This window comes from Bactrocera neohumeralis, chromosome 4, assembly GCF_024586455.1.
Source record: "Bactrocera neohumeralis isolate Rockhampton chromosome 4, APGP_CSIRO_Bneo_wtdbg2-racon-allhic-juicebox.fasta_v2, whole genome shotgun sequence".
NCBI lineage: Eukaryota > Metazoa > Arthropoda > Insecta > Diptera > Tephritidae > Bactrocera > Bactrocera neohumeralis.
Genome location: NC_065921.1, coordinates 33,672,887 through 33,689,439, shown reverse-complemented (window position 1 = coordinate 33,689,439; position 16,553 = coordinate 33,672,887). Strand labels below are relative to the sequence as shown.

General features: G+C 35.1%; 1 protein-coding gene across 5 annotated transcripts; it reads right to left on the bottom strand.

The window, feature by feature from the left end:
- Nucleotides 1-8,368: 8,368 nt before the first annotated feature.
- Nucleotides 8,369-16,553, bottom strand: LOC126755379 (vesicular inhibitory amino acid transporter). 5 transcript variants are annotated; one of them, XM_050467914.1, is made up of 5 exons: nt 16,404-16,552; nt 15,969-16,200; nt 15,642-15,779; nt 11,453-11,609; nt 8,369-10,281 (listed from the first exon to the last, which is right to left on the bottom strand). In XM_050467914.1, exons 3-5 carry the CDS (start codon nt 15,676-15,678, stop codon nt 8,985-8,987), a joined length of 1,491 nt encoding a protein of 496 aa, XP_050323871.1. In that variant the 5' UTR covers nt 15,679-15,779; nt 15,969-16,200; nt 16,404-16,552; the 3' UTR covers nt 8,369-8,984. The 5 variants fall into 5 exon arrangements, with proteins under 5 accessions (XP_050323871.1, XP_050323869.1, XP_050323868.1 ...); XM_050467912.1 differs by having other exon boundaries at nt 15,642-16,200; nt 16,394-16,553; XM_050467911.1 differs by having other exon boundaries at nt 15,642-16,200; nt 16,404-16,553.

Below are 16,553 nucleotides of genomic sequence, written 5' to 3'. Positions count from 1 at the left end.
ACTCTTCTTCAAAAATAGAAATTGTAGTAAAACAAGTAGGGAAGGGCTATGCTCGGGAGTAACCGAAGATTTCGTACTCTTGCAACTTGCCAGGACCAGGAAATACCAAAACGTCAACCAGAGGATCAGAATCCAAAAAACTTTATATATAGGTATGGTACATAACTTGACGATTAACGAAAATAATTATATTTATTATAATATGGGATTTTGGGTCATTCATAAACCAATTTCACATATTTTTGGCATTAAACTGTAGAGTATCAAATATTATACCTTCACTTAGTTTTGACGAAAGTTTGAAGATCTTGTATTAGGAATATAGGAGATAGTATTGACCCGATTTTATCTATTTTTTGCTAGTTTAAAGGCCACCGACTAATAGAATGCTCCCAAGATTTCATCAAAGTTCGTCACATACGATAACCAATCATATGGAGTAAAGTCAGCCGGGCGGGTCGAAAATCCTGATAATAGTTATATCCATTTAGGCACAAATATACACTGTTTTGAGTAAAACGCTCTCTCTTAATTTTATATGCGGTATAAAGTTACCCGAAAGTTCGAAAATTCTTATATTAGGGGCTAAAAAAACTATTGATCCGATTCAACCCATTCTTAACGCACAGACATACTTTTATCATGAACGAATTTTCTCTGTATTTTAATTAGATATGAGATACACACATTGACCGATATTTTCGGTAAAAAGTCAACTATAAGCACTAGATCCACATATTCAATACCTAGGGGCTTGAAACATTTTTGTTCGTAACAAGCATCAGGTTCATCTACCGTAAGTATTTTGACGCAATTGTTAATAACACTGGTCAACAAATTTGTAATTTTTTTTTGTCACATGAAAATTAATATCAAATTTTGAATATACTAGGGCCACCAAATAATAATATTCAATGAAAAAAAATGTACAGATCATGTTTTCTTGTGACATCGAAACATATATTTTCGTAAAAAGTACAAAATTCAGCCACTCTTACAGAATTATTTCCTAATATCTAATAGATACTTATGATTTTCTTGAATATTTGGCTTCCGGTAGGTCCCTTTTAAGTCTCCAACAATAGTCTGTTAGCATTCCTGGACCCCATTTCCCTTGATAACGCTTCTCCATTAAGGAAATGTCTTGATAGAACCTCTAACCTTGTTCGTCACTCACAGCACCCAAATTTGCCGGAAAGAAATCCAGATGAGAGTCCAGAATATGTATTTTCAAGGACATATTACACCCCAAAGCTTTATATGATATCATAAGTTCATTTATTAAACCTTTGTAATTTTCCGCTTTATGGTTACCTAGAAAATTTTGAACAATATTCACAAAACATTTCCAGGCGAGTTTTTCCTGATCATTCAGTTTTTCTTCAAAGCTCTTATCCTTCATCAATTGCCGTATTTCACTCTATGATTTTCGCCTCGCTGAGTTTAGGGAATATCTCTTTTAGATTTAAAAATCCATCTCCATCTTTAGGCATAGCATAACTGTGGTAAAAGTATGTCATCAAGGTTCACTAGAGGATCATTTTTAACATTTCTATGGCCTGAAGTTAGTGATTCACGATTGGGCCACACTTTCTTTGTATAGTGACTTTTTCTGTCTCTACTGTCCCATTCACAAATAAAACAGCAAAATTTCGTATAACCAAGCTGTAGTCCAAGTAAAAGTACATTGACTTTAAAATCACCAAAAATTGTCCAAGCGTGTTTACTGTATTCAATTTTTTCAAGTATAAATCTCATATTTTCGTAAGTCTCTTTCATATTAGAACCATGAGCAATCGGCACTGAAGGAAGTTTGTTTCCGTTATGCAGTAACACTGCTTTCAAACTAGCTTTTGAAGAGTCAATAAACAGTCGCCCAGGATCATATTCGAAATTTAATAAATTCATCACAACAGGAACGTTATTACAAAAGACTAAATAATCTCCTTCAGAAAAGTAAGGTTTTATTTCATCGTCACGATGTTGAATATAAGAAATCTTTGTACCACGAGAAAGTTTTCGTTTAATCTTGACCCCAAAAGCTCAGCTTGTTTTTTAAACAGATTTAAATCACGTACTAAATCGTTTAAATCACGTTGTGTCAATAAGTGCGGTTCTTTTAAAGTTGACGGTTCATAACTTGAATCACTATCTTCTATTGGATACTGGATAGTGTGTTTGGATTTGGTAATACCTTTTGTTTGAGTCAAACAAAAATAACAATCACTTACATGATCCTTTGGTTCCGTCCAAATCATTGGTATAGCAAATGACAAATGTTTAGGTTCTTGTTTAGCCCAACCTAAAAGGAGCCTCACACACGTTACACAACATTTATGTGGAACCCAGGATTTGTCTTGATTCCTCACAGGGAAACCAAAATAGTCTCAATAGCACTGTTCAATTAGTGATGTGACGCTGAGATGTAAAATTAATTCTTCACACACATAACAAAAATTGTCCGGGTTGTTCAAACACTTTCGTGGCATATTTACGATCCAACTAACAGAAACAAAACTGTTATATATTTTTAATGAGGGTACACCAACATAAATAAAAATCATAACAAAGTTCATGTGACAAAAGCAGTGTTTACCAGTGTAATTTGTTTAATGTTTAAAATGAATTTAGATTCTACTACACAATCCTTTTTATTGCAAGACTGTTTGATTTGTATCTATCATCAAACATTGACCTAAAAAAAGAATTTGTCATTCCTTACCACTGGTGGGGGGAAATGAAACGTCTTTGTTTGAGTGAGAATTTATTCATTGTGATTTTTATTTGATATTTTCGTTGCTTATATACAATTTTTAAAACTATCTTAAATAACTATATATATATGTATGTGTATATGTTTGTAGTATGTATTGAGCATATTGTTTATACTGCTTGATATATTTTATGCTAAGTACAGGGGTTGTTTTCAAGTGTACAATTGTGTGTGTGTGTGTTTAATGTTATCTCATCTGTAAATTTATGACTTGTATCCCAATGCATTTTTATTATTATTAGATGTGCATTGCATGTAAATGCATTATGTATATATGTATGTATGTATGTCTATTAATATATAAATATATATTTAGTAGAATTTCGGCTTTGCTGATAAGTAAGCATGTTTAATGATATATGAACAAAGACAAAGATTTGAACGAAACGCCTTCAGATTTTTCTCCATTAGACGGTGCTGGATAAACACAGTAAACATCTGATCAGTGTTGCCAGAATATTTTTCCAGCGACTACTAGTGTCGACTCTAAAACCACTAAAAAACCACTAGCGCTCTCTCCAAGCTGAACTATCTAATTTAAATATTTAAGCGAAAAGGAAAGAAAAGTCATAAAATTGAAATTTAAGGTATTTTAAATAAAAAATTATTATTATTCGCAAACTAATTTAAAAGTTTATACTTTTAAAATGATAAAAATACAATGAAAATATTAAATTATTTTTATCTATTAAACTAATAACAGAGATTAAAATTTTTTTTATTTATTTTTGTAATTAAAGATTAAAAATGTTTTCTTCTTCTGAAGAACTATCGACAATATTTTCAAGCTCATTTTCTTGAGAACGATAAGCATCTTTAGTGAAACTCTTTGCCGAACGACTTTATCTGGTATCTCATAATCGTGACAGCATTTTCCAGCTAAAGATAAACCAGCTCGCACCATCAGCAGTGATCTCAACATTGGTAGATCCATCTTATTACGCTTTTTACTTTTGATTATGTTCATATTACTGAAAAGTTTCTCGACGTCAGCATTAGAGTGAGGTAATATCAAAATTGACATAGCAAAAGAAGCCAATTTTTTGAATCTTCTTTGTCCTTGAGCATCCTTAAAGGCCAAAACTTCATGCCAAAACTTTTTAGTATCTTTAGATTCATTCCACTTTAAGGTATGAATTTGATACCATTGGTCGTCTATTTGTGCAATCAAGTCTTCACTCTTATTGTGATTAAAATATTTGATTAAATCAGTAATAAATTGTTTGTTAGGGTTTAGTGCACTATCAACACTAATTCTTTTGATCGTGATCATTATGCCGGCATTATTAGGTAATCGAACTTTAACTTCATTAATTAAATTCACAATAAATGTTATACATCTTTGACGAATTGCTTTCTCGTCACTCTGCTTTAGTCCCTGTTCTTTTAATTTTGTCACAGCAGTATTAAATCTATACCCTAAATTACATGTTGGATCAATGAAATCATTTATGTTTTGAGTAAAAAGATTCACTCTTTGGGTAGGCAGTTTTATCTTATTAACAAGTAACTCAATTAAATTCACCAACTCGTCACTTAGTTTTGTTGGATCTGCATCATTCGACTCAAATAATTTATTAACCCTATTTAGTTCAGTAAGTATTGGATAAAGAAAAGCAAGAAACGCAAAGTTAATGTCATCGTTATACATCCCATGCAAGACTTCTGCCGTGTAACATCTTTCGTCTAATTTAGCAATTGAAAACTGAGTTTTTAGCTCCAGCCACTGATTATATATCCGTGAGACAGCTGATTCAATTGATAACCACCTAGTTTGAGAGGACTGCACGATCTTCAGTGGATCTTTTCCATTATTTATTGCTTTATACAAATCTTTATATTTAGCTTGTCTTGACGCAGATCGGGAGAACCAATTGTAAGTTTCACTAATTATATACTCTAGATTTCGTGGTAAAAACTGTTTGGCAGCACTAGAGGCGGCTAATTGTAGTGAATGACATATACAACGGACTAAAATCAAATGAGGGACCTCTCTTTTTAATTTCGCGTAAACACCTTCATTTACACCAGTCATAACTGATGCATTGTCGGTTCCAATACCCATCATATTTATTAATTGTAATTCAAACCGCTGAAGAACGTCTTTAATTGCAGAAACAATACTATTAGCATCACAGTCATTTAACGTTACTAAATCTAAATATGTATGTATACGACCTTCTCGAAACGATAACTCTAATAGATTATTACAATTCCTAGGTTTTTCATAACATCAATATCGGTTGATTCATCAATTAGAATACTGTAAGGTTGACCTTTCAAACCTTCTTTTAGTAGATCAAAGAAATGTGGTGCCCAAACATTCATGATGATATTTGAACACTTTGTTCGATGTAACTTTATTTTATCCTCTTCATTGGTAAAAGAGTGATTAATAGCCTGCCCTAAATGATCAATCACACATACGCTCGTGTGCATGGCTGCAAGCAATGAAACCCGAGGCTCTTTTGTTTTTGATACTTTAGTATCTATTGGTTTGAATGGAAGTTTTGGATGAACCGTGATAATCTGTGAATGATGTATATAATGTATTTTGTATGTAAATAATTGAAACTATAACTTTATTAAAATTGTTATTTAAAGAAAAAGTGAGTAATAAAAAATAATCTTATTTTGATTTACCTTAGCATTTTCTTGATGTTTTTTGGTCGTTGTATAGTATGACTTTTTAAATCTGCATAGTGATTCCGCAACCTTACACCGCATAACCTACATTTAGCTACTTTATTGCCGTCATTATCTTCTACAACTTGTAACCAATCTTTTAAAATAGGGTCTTTGAGCCAGAAATCTCTAAATTTTTGAGAATACTGTCGTTTACTAAACATTGTTATATGAGTATATTAATGATGGAGTGCATTACAAGTAAATTTTTACTTTAAAAGATTTAAAAAATGAAGATTTATTCTGTTACGAAGAAAGAAAGAGCGAACAAGATAAAAGAGAACGTATGAGTATATCAAACAATTGAGTATAGTGGAATGTAGTTGTTAAAGAGGGTCCCCCCCTTGAGATATAACAGGCTATCTTTATTTGTCTTATTCGTAGCTCTTTAAAAGCTTAAAATAGAACTAAAATATCTTATGGGGGAAGCAATTGTGAAGAATATATACAATATATATTATTAATTTTCTGTATTTACCGTCAGAGGGTATTTACCACTACAAAAACCACCAGCCACTAAACAAATTTTTTTGCCCACTAGAGGGAAAGTAAAACCACTAGTTTTAGTGGTAAAACCACTGAGTTGGCAACATTGCATCTGATATTTTAAAATAAAGTAGTGCCCATTTTCTATGGTTAAATTCCAAGAAGAAATTTCAGATTCCATAACTAGTATGAACGGTTTGTCACATAATGAAGTTACGGATTTCAAAAATTCTAAAAAATTTTATGAGGATAAAAAAGAGTGTGTAAAAAGTTTACTCGAACGCACTTTGAAGAAAGTAGAAATGCAATAATTTATTCTGAAACAAAAGGATCTATATTTTACGGTCCTTACTGACTTTTTGGTAAAAGTGGTGAATGAACGCTTAAACTGGCGAAGGATTTCGATTACTTTCAAATCTGAGGTGTTTTCGTCCGTTGAAACGGCATGACCTAGCCAGTCTTTTAATTCGCTGAACTATGTCAATGCGATATTCGCCGTGGTCAACGCGCAAGGAACCATAAATCTTTCGCAGAACCTTTCTCTCGAAAATTCGTAATGTCGACTCATCAGATGTTGCCATCGTCCATGCCTCTGCACCATATAGCCGGAGTTTGGTTTTTGTTCTCAGTCCGAAGTAGCACCTTTTGGGAAGAGTTATTCTGTGTTGGATTTCGAGGCTGTTAATACTGGTTCCAAGAGACACGAAATTATCAACGACTTCGAAGTTATCAGTTATGACAACGACGTGGGAGCCTAGTCGCAAGTGTGTGACGACTGTTTGTTTGATGACTGGAGATATTTCGTCTTGCCATCGTTTGCTACCTGACCCATTTGCTTTGCTTCTTTATCCAGTCTGGAGTCAGCAGAACTCACGGCAATATCAATATCATCAACATAAGCCAGCAGCTGTATACTCTTATAGAAGATTGTACCAGCTCGATTAAGTTCTGTAGTTCGAAGCATCAGATTGAAGAAGTGGTATACGTAAAGTCGCCTTGTCTGAAACTTCGTTTGGTATCGAAAGGCTCGGAGAGCTCCTTCCCGATCCTGACGGAGCTTTTGGTGTTACTCAAAGTCAGTTTACATATCCGTATTAGTTTTGCGGGTATACCAAATTCGGACATAGCTTCATAGAGGCAGCTCCTTTTTGCGCTGCTATCCCATGGTAGTTGGCGCAGATAGTGGGGTCTCCATTTTTGTGGATTGGGCAGATCACACTTAAATTCCAATCATTGGGCATGCTTTCGTCCGACCATATTTTACGAAGAAGCTGATGCATGCTCCTTATCAGTTCTTCGCCGCCGTGTTTGAATAGCTCGGTCGGCAATCCATCGGCCCCATCCGCTTTGTTGTTCTTCAGGCGGATAATTGCTATTCGAACTTCTTCATGGTCGGACAATGGAACGTCTGCTTCATCGTCATCGATTGGTGAATCAGGTTCGCCTTCTCCTGGCGTTGTCCGTTCACTGCCATTCAGCAGGCTGGAGAAGTGTTCCTTCCATAATTTTAGTATGCTCTGGGCAGCGGTTACTAGATCACCTCTGAGGGTTCTACAAGAGTATGCTCCGGTCTTGAAACCTTTGGTTAGTCGCCACATTTTTTTGTCGAATTTTCGAGCATTACCCCTGAGCCAGCTTGTCAAGCTTTTCAAACTCACGCATTTCGGCCTCTCTCTTTTTCTATCTGCAAATGCATCTCGCTTCCCTCTTCAACTCTCGGTATCTATCGCATCCCGCACGTGTTGTGGTCGATCGTAACGTTGCGAGTTAGGCAGTCTGTTTTCTCTTTGACCAAGTATCCTCTGGGTAGCCTAAGAACATCCGTTTGAAAGCGAGCTGAAGTAAGAAGGCGAAACAGGGTTGTGCGCTGGGTTTGGGACCCGCCCCCAATGAACAGAATAAATATATGGCAGTCGAAAAAGTCTTTTCGATTTTGTCAATAGATGTCGTTGCAGTCGCATATTTCCAATGCTACCAATCACATTGCGTCATATCATATAGTGTTGGAAAGGTGATTTTAAGCTTCATCCAACCAAAAAAAAAAAATCGGCGAAGTTGAAGAAAAGTTACAGCTGTTCAAAAATGAGTGAAAATAATGAAGAAACTCGCTATATTTTCAAATTTGTGAAGTTTACGGAGACAATGCAGTATAAGTTCGTGTAGCACAACAATGGTTCGCTCGCTTCCATTCTGGACATTTCGAAATTTCGATTTACACTGATGGAATATTGTCTCCAGCGGAAAAGTGGCAAAAAGTGGTGCACCAAAATGGTACATATAAATAAAAAAAAGTTAAAATTTGATTAGAAATACGAAAAGACTTTTTCGACCACCCTATATATGAATAAACAAAAATTCATATTATCAAGATCGATTCACTTGAGTCTTATCCGAGGACTTTATATTCACAAGAAAACAACGTAATAAAGGCTATACTTTTAATGTATTTGAACATTAAAAAAATTATCCATATAATTTAATACATGTACATGTATATAAGATCTATCTATAATATTTGATACAATTATCATGGAAGACATGTTTCAACTTTAATCTTAAACTATGCACACATACATACTTACATCAGCGTGCATTTCGATTATTTCTATGTAAATAGTATTATTATATTATATATGTATGTATGTATGTATATATATGTGTTAAATCGTTTTGGAAGACATTTTTCACTTTTCCTTTTCAGGCTATCTTACTTTGTATAATTATAAATAAGTATTTATATAATGTTTATGAAATATCTCATTTACAACATTATTTTGGAAGACTTCGTTTTCGTTTCATTTTGTTCAAATGGTCTGTTTTGACTTATCGTTTAAGTAAATAATAAGCAAATTTAGTTAATTTCTTAATGCGACATAAATTTCCCCAAATACATATGCGGAATGCGGAAACAAATTTCATGAGTTCGTTCACCTTGGCAACATACGATCTGTGCTTTCCAATATTAGTTTTTTATTTAATGACCCACCGAGGAATCTTATGGAATATTCTATAGTATTTGTGCCCAGTAAGAGTGACCCTCTTAAAATGGTAGCCCCAATTCGAAGGCGTTAATTAATGCATTGCCCGAATCGTAAATGCCTATTACGCCAAACAAGACTCCCAGAGCGATGATGACGTAATCCTTTGCAACTTCCTTTTGATCCAATAGATGGCCTTTGATTTTCAAATGGAAATAACAAGGCCAGATAAAGCTCAGCATAGTCCCGGTGAAGCTACCAATGAAACCCATTAGAATTGAAAAATGTGGTATGAAAATAGCCATCATAATTGTTGCAACTATCACACCGACTCGAAATCCGAGGCCCCAAACTTTTAGTTCCCCATCCAAATGCCATATTGTAGGAAATTTCGTTTTTGGTGCTCCCCTGAAGAAATTACGTTCAAGTAGTTCGCAGGCAGCGTAATAGGGCAACGGATAGCTAAGTAGTGCCTTTATAACCAAAAAGAAATTCACCAATCCTTTAAAACCCTGTGAGTGCAGATTGTTTGTAATTACTTGTTGTGTATCATCTTGGAAAGTGAGAAAGCAAATGTAGCCAAAACCGGCTTTAAAAATCGCTGCTGCTATATGTGACCAATCCAACATCCAGTTGAATTTAGAACGGTCGATCATACTGCCTTCTAGTGAAGGCAAAAATATTTGCGATGTATATGAGAAAACAATCACGCCCAATGATATTGGAAAATTTTCCATATCAATGCTCCATCGTACTTTGGACCAACCCCATTCCCCAATCTGTAATATGCAATAGCCCAAAATAATGGCATTAATAACAATGTGAGACATGGTGCACCAGAATGAGAGTGTCGATACCATTTTCAGAGATTTCAAAAAACCCATTGGTAACAAGAATATTCCCACGAACATCATCCAAGATCGAGAGTCAAAAGAACCTTGAGGGTAGGTGCCTGCCAATAAATCCCCACACACCACTACATACAAAATGCATGTCATTAACAACTCAATCAATTGGGCAATGCTAACGGCACGAGCACCCAATTTTGGTCCAAAACAAACCTTTGCAATAGCAACATAGCTGTCACGAACTCGTATCATTTGGCCGGTGTTCGGGTCGGGTTCATACAAGCACTGCACCAACACTTTTCCCGTATAGCAGCAAATGTATGCTATGCCGACCATTGCTATGATAGCCCAATAACCGCCGTGCAGTACAGCAAACGGCAGCGAGACGATGAACATTCCTTGAATCGCATTGGTGACATTCCAAGCGGCCTGAAATTCGTCGATATTTGTACCACCGCCACCTTCACCTTCGCACACAAATGAGCTGCCCTCTGAAGCTACACTTCCTTGTCTGAAAGAAAAACAAAATTATTTTCTTTTTCTCTTTACATTTCAGGTTAGATAGAAAATGATGATTGCTTACTACTCTAAAGAAAAACAAGAGTTAAACAATGAGTAACGGCACGAGATATACATAAATCACACAATTTAGGGACATCACATGAGAATTAAGAATTAACGTCATAAATTTGTGTACAGTGCCTTAAAGAAATAAAAAAGTTTCTGTAAGAAACGTAATATTATTTTTTAAGAAGACTAAATAAGAACGAAATATCTTCTTCTTTGAAAAATTTGAATAGGATTTTGAAATTCTATATCTCAGGAACTATTTGACCAATTTCAACCAAATTTGTTGTGTGAGGTTATTTATGTATTATTGTACGTTACCACAGCTACTTCCCATATAACAAACTTTAAAATTCCAACTGGTTATTTCATTTTACAGTACATATACAAATTAAACGTTATTGCAAGAGTATAAGGTGTTCGGTTACAATCCGAACTTAGTTTCCCATCCTTGTTCCCTTACTTGTTTATCATAAAATTTTAGTTCATTTTAGATACATCAGAAAATGATGATATTAAGTTTGCGCCGAAGTTTATAACATCCAGAAGGAAACGTCGGAGAACTTATACGAGATGAGTCGATTTAGCCATGTCCGTCTGTCTGTCTATATCTACACCAAATAGCTTGAAAATTGGTGTATGTAGAAATCATTTTTCTAATTTCGGTTTTTCGGTCTGTTTTTGGAAGAAGTTTGCTAAATTTGGTGGAAGTAATACATAAAATGATTTCGGGTGCTATAAAATGAGGTTAATCGAGGTAGGTGACGCTTCAAAAGAACCTATAATATATTGTTCAAAAATATTTGAGGATGGAGTTAAAACTCTACGCAAAGTGGGTGCACATAATCGATCAATTCACAAATCAACTAAAACGACTAAATATTGTATGAATCGTTCTTACAAATCAGGGCACAGAAGTTTTGTTCTTATTCTCAGATCTTAAGAAAATTTTTTCTCAGAAGAATGCGAAGAGAGTCTGAGAAATATTTCGAAGCAAGCATTGGTATGTCCTACAAATGGCATCAAAAAGTTTGATGATTGCTTTAATCAGTGTAATCAAATCCAATCATTTCGACACTATATGACAGTCAATTCGTCTCTATTTTTAGATTTACCTGAATCCATCCGTTTGTTGATATCGTCCGTCGTATTCATTAGCTGTAAATGAAGTGTTCTGATATTCTTCATTTTTGTATTCTGCATTGTCGGTATCCTTCCACCCATTTGGATTGCGAAAAGGATTCAATTCGGTTGGCCTTTCAGCGATTTGCGCTAGAATGGAATTAAATCGATAACTGTCTTTCAAAATAGATGAAGATGCTGTTATAAAATAGTTTAGAATAAGCACATTTGAGAGATCCTTTAATATTTTAGTTTTGTTTTTAGTACTTTGTTTTATGATCTTAACAGCAGGTTTAACAGATACCGCTTGGACACAGCATTTTTTATGACTACTCATAGTTTTCTAATGTCCGCGAATGCAATACAGCAGACAAATCTTATCAAAACATAATTGTTTTAGAATCTGCAGTATTTTGGAATGTTGAACTTGCCTTATGTACTCGTACCAATATATCCATGTATATCCAACAAATGTATATATTAAGATGGATAGAGAAAATAATAATACTAAAACAGGTTCTTAGACACATCTACGAAAATCTTCCCAGTCATGAGTACTTCATTGCAATGAGAAACACCTCCACCATATAGTTTTCTATTATTTTTCTTATTATCAGACAGAAAAATTTAAATATCTTTATATGTGACCTGGTCTACGGAAAGGGGACTAAGGTGTCAAAAAAAAAGGAGAACAATTAATGAGATAACGAGAAACTGACGATTATTTTTAACAGCTTTTCCCAGAAAACTAGTTTTCGCACGTTAGCTCCCTTTTCGTAGACCAGGTCACATATATAAAAAGTACGTGTCACGTTGTTTGTCCGCGATGAACTCCTAAACTACTGAACCGATTTTGGTAAAATTTAGCACATTGTGTCCAGTTCGAACCAACTTAAAAGATAGGATAGTTAAGACAATTCATAAATAAAGAATACAGTAAAAGCTCTCTTAAATGGACGCCCCATTAAGCGGACATCTCCATTAACTATGGACATTGTTGATGTGTATTAAGTACAATCTATTAAGCGGACAACTCTATTCTGGTCAGAAACGCTGGTAACCAGACCTTGAGAAAGCAGCCTTAAATTCGTTATTATTTCCAATGAAATTTATTTCTATAAACATATTCAAACCTAGAGTACAATTGTACAATCCCTTGGATTCTTATACCGACAAAAACATTTCGCCTTTATTCGTAAATAAAATTTTCAATGTATTGAATAGTATAAAATGTATGCCACAGCAACGCGTGGCCGGATCACCTAGCCTTATGTATAAAAATTAATCGCTAATTTTGTCGCTAAGTGCATAACTTCCAACATCTAGACCAATTTGGCCAATTCTTTTTTTAATGTGCGTTGAAGTTCAAAGATAAAAACAGCCTATTTCTTTTTCCCATACAAACGAATGGATGTTTGTTTGTTAGTAATGTAATGCTCAAGAACGGCTGAACCAATCTTGATGAAATTTTCAGCGGTTGTTCGCTGTGGATCGGGGAAGGTTCAAAAATAAAAAACAGTATGCTTTTCGTGAGGAAAAGTCGGAAAATTCATATTCTTCATATTCAATTTTCTTTCATACAAAATTCTTTGTTTAATTTTTTTGTTTTGTTTTTCAGTTATTTAAAGCGTTCAAATTTGTCGTTTGCTTTCTTTATTCCGGCTATTCAAAAGAAAATTATTGAAAAATTATTGAAAATTATTCAGTGAAAACGTTATATGCGTTTCACACAAAGTGATCAATTACAGATTGAAATTTTTTACGATGTCACGAAGAGGTCGCACTAATATCGGTCGGCGTTCTTTTTAGCAGCAACATACATTGGCAGCCCAAGGCACATGACCGAGTACTCCCAGGATGCGATGACATACGTGCGGAATTATGGATCGCGGTCAATCAGCAAGCGATCATCACGATGTCACGACTTTTCAAACAACAGTTGCGATGTTTGATGGACTTTATCTTGAAGCAACGCTATGAGTGGCAAAAGAGAGGTCTGCCGCACGCACACATTCTGCTTTGGATGGTGGTTACACCAGATCAAATTGATGAAATCATTTCTGCGGAAATTCCTGATCCAGAGAAAGATCCAGTATTATGCGAAGTGATGAAAACCAATAAATGCACGAAACACTATCCACGTGCTTTTCTTTCGGAAACACAAACTGGAAATGATGGATATCCACTCTATCGGCGTCGCTCAGCAGACGACAATGGCAGAGCATTCAGCATTCAATTTAAAAGGGTGAATATCGAAGTTGACAACATTGTATTCACCACTATTGTCTAATTCACATTCAAAACTCATATCAATGTTGAGAACACCGCTAGTAACAAAATTAACATTGACGAGTTTTTTCTCAACTTTCGTCAGTGATCCGTTTGCGAGAACATTGCTCTATTCGGAAATAACTTGATATCATACATGGAATGCATCGTCGAAGAAATAGTTACGCAGAAAGCAAGGCCAACCAGTGGATGGACATCCAGGTGTGTTCTCAACTAATGCATATTTTAAACAATCCACCCGAAAAACAGCGATTTCTTTTACCTTCGGTTGCTATTGATTAATGTACGCGGTTCAACTTCATTTGAGTCATTGGTCAATGGTACGGTGTGTGCAACATTTTGAGAAGCATGCCAGCAATTACAATAGCTGGAACATGATAATCACTAGAATCAAACATTTGGACGCTTAGATAGCTACTTCGCATGCCACTGAAGTTCGCACATTTTTCGCGATGATCGTTTCAGCATATCAGCCTTCAAATCCGCGTCAATTAGGGGATACGAACAAAAACATTGCCGAAGACATTTTACATCGTATTCGCTAAAAATTGGAAATGGGTGAATTCCGGTTGATACTTCCGGTGGTTTGATATCAATTCCATCTGCCATTTATCAATTCACGAAAGATGAACTCATCACGAATGTTCGGATATCGGCCAAATTATCGTAACTACGATTCCTTAAGTGCACGCGCAATTTTTGCTGCCAAAAATAACGATATTGTTGACTTAAACTGGAAGATTCAAAGTCAAATTCCGGGAGACTTACGCTCATACAAATCGATCGATCGTCTTGACAATGAAGACGACGCCTTGAATTATCCATTGGAATTTCTAAATTCTTTGGATAGGCTTGGTATGCCACCGCATCATTTGCTTCGCAATCTTTATGCGCCGAAACTGTGTAATGGAACCCGACTGATTGTGACACAGCTATCGAATACAAGGGGCAGAATGCTTGATTCTACGAATTCCTTTGAGTTGTAATGATTTGCCATTTCAGTTCAAACGCATTCCATTTCTAGTGAAAGTTTCATTTGTGATGACAATCAACAGGGCACAAGGATGGTCGCATAGTGTAAGACATAAATTTGGAAATGCTATGTTTTTCACACGGCCAAGATACGGACGCCACGTAGGCGTGCTCACGAGTTGGAAAACCATCTTTTCTGTACACCGGAACAGAAACCAAAAAATGTTGCTTATCAAGCTGATTTACATTGAAAAAAATGAAACGAACAAATTTTTTTAACTTTCTTTTCATTTCAAAATCACATAATTTCACGCAATGACAACGGCTGCGGGGTCAGCTTATTTAAAAATAAAATTGAATGTTTTATTTCAAATGATCTCTTACGATTTTTCTTTTGATAAATAATCTCATTACAGTTAGTGTGTTTGAATTGTTGTAAAAGCGAGTAATATAAAGTCAACCAGTAAGTTTAATTTAATCTTTGTAAAGAACTTAAGACAAATAACTTTTAGATGAAAGTAATAAAAAGTTTTCGAATATTATATTGCATATAAACGCAAAACTTATTACACCTTTCACAAAGTTAGTAACTGTGGTCTGAATACCATCGTAATGCTAAATAAGTGGGTTTATGATTACACTCAAAGTCCGAAAACCTATTGAAGTACTGTACTTTAGCCTGATTTCGAGCTCTCAAAGTGTATTTTTGCGTTACTTAAGCTACATATGTATGTATGAGCATAATAACGTGGATAAAGTATTTGCTCTAAATAATCGTTTTAGCAGCCACATAGGCTTGTATGTTTGTACATCGGCTTAATGTACTATATTCTTATATATAGCTTTGTTTGTATGCATAAGTGTATACTATATACTCGTAATTTACCATTTTATATACAAGCATTTAGATTTTCCATTTACCTTGATATTGGCCCTCGCCAGCCCCTCCATTAAACATTCCTTGTGGATGTGAATTGAAGTTTTGTTGCGCCGTTGCCGCTCCTGTTGTGTTACCTCCTGGTTGCTCGTAGTCCTTCTTCTCGGGAATGTGCTGACGAGCTGTTTGCACGGCAACATTTATAATATTTTTAATTGGCGGCAATGGTGTGGACTTTAATTTATTAATGAATGACATTTTGGCAAATTAATGTTGTGACAATGAGGTGGCGACGTTCGCTTTTGATGGTGAAGGTGACGGTGACGGTGGCGGTGGCGGTGACGCTTATGGAAATGTCAAAACACAATTACACTATTTGAATTGATGTGCTCGAGCTTATCGATTTTACGTAGCAGACAGATAATTTTGATTTTTCTTTCTGTCTACTGACTTAAAAATAATTCATTTAGATTTCCGTAAGCTACTTTTCCAACAAACACTTTGGGCGTAATGTCTCCGAGTTACCAATAGCTTTATGTAATCAACTCCAATGATCATCTCGAATCTGGACAGATGGATGCACAAATGCGTTCTTTATTTCATCTTCACGAAAATAAAAATGAAACGATAAGCGATAATTAAAGCAAATGCATATATATGTATACATATGTATGTGTGTAAGTTTCCCATGAAATAAGTAACTATGTATGAAAACTCTACAAGCCTGTAAGCTGTGCTGTGGTATGTGGTATGTTGTTTTACTTGTTGTATTATAACTTGTTCGATATCAGCGTACGAGTATTTACTTGCAGTGCTCTATCACGTTTATGAAATTAACAGCATTTATTGTTGAATAAAATTAAAACAAAACCACTACGAATTTATATAACAGAAATCTTATTACGGTAACTAACTGTAGTAGGACCCAAAACGAATTGAAGGCTTATGCTGTGCAC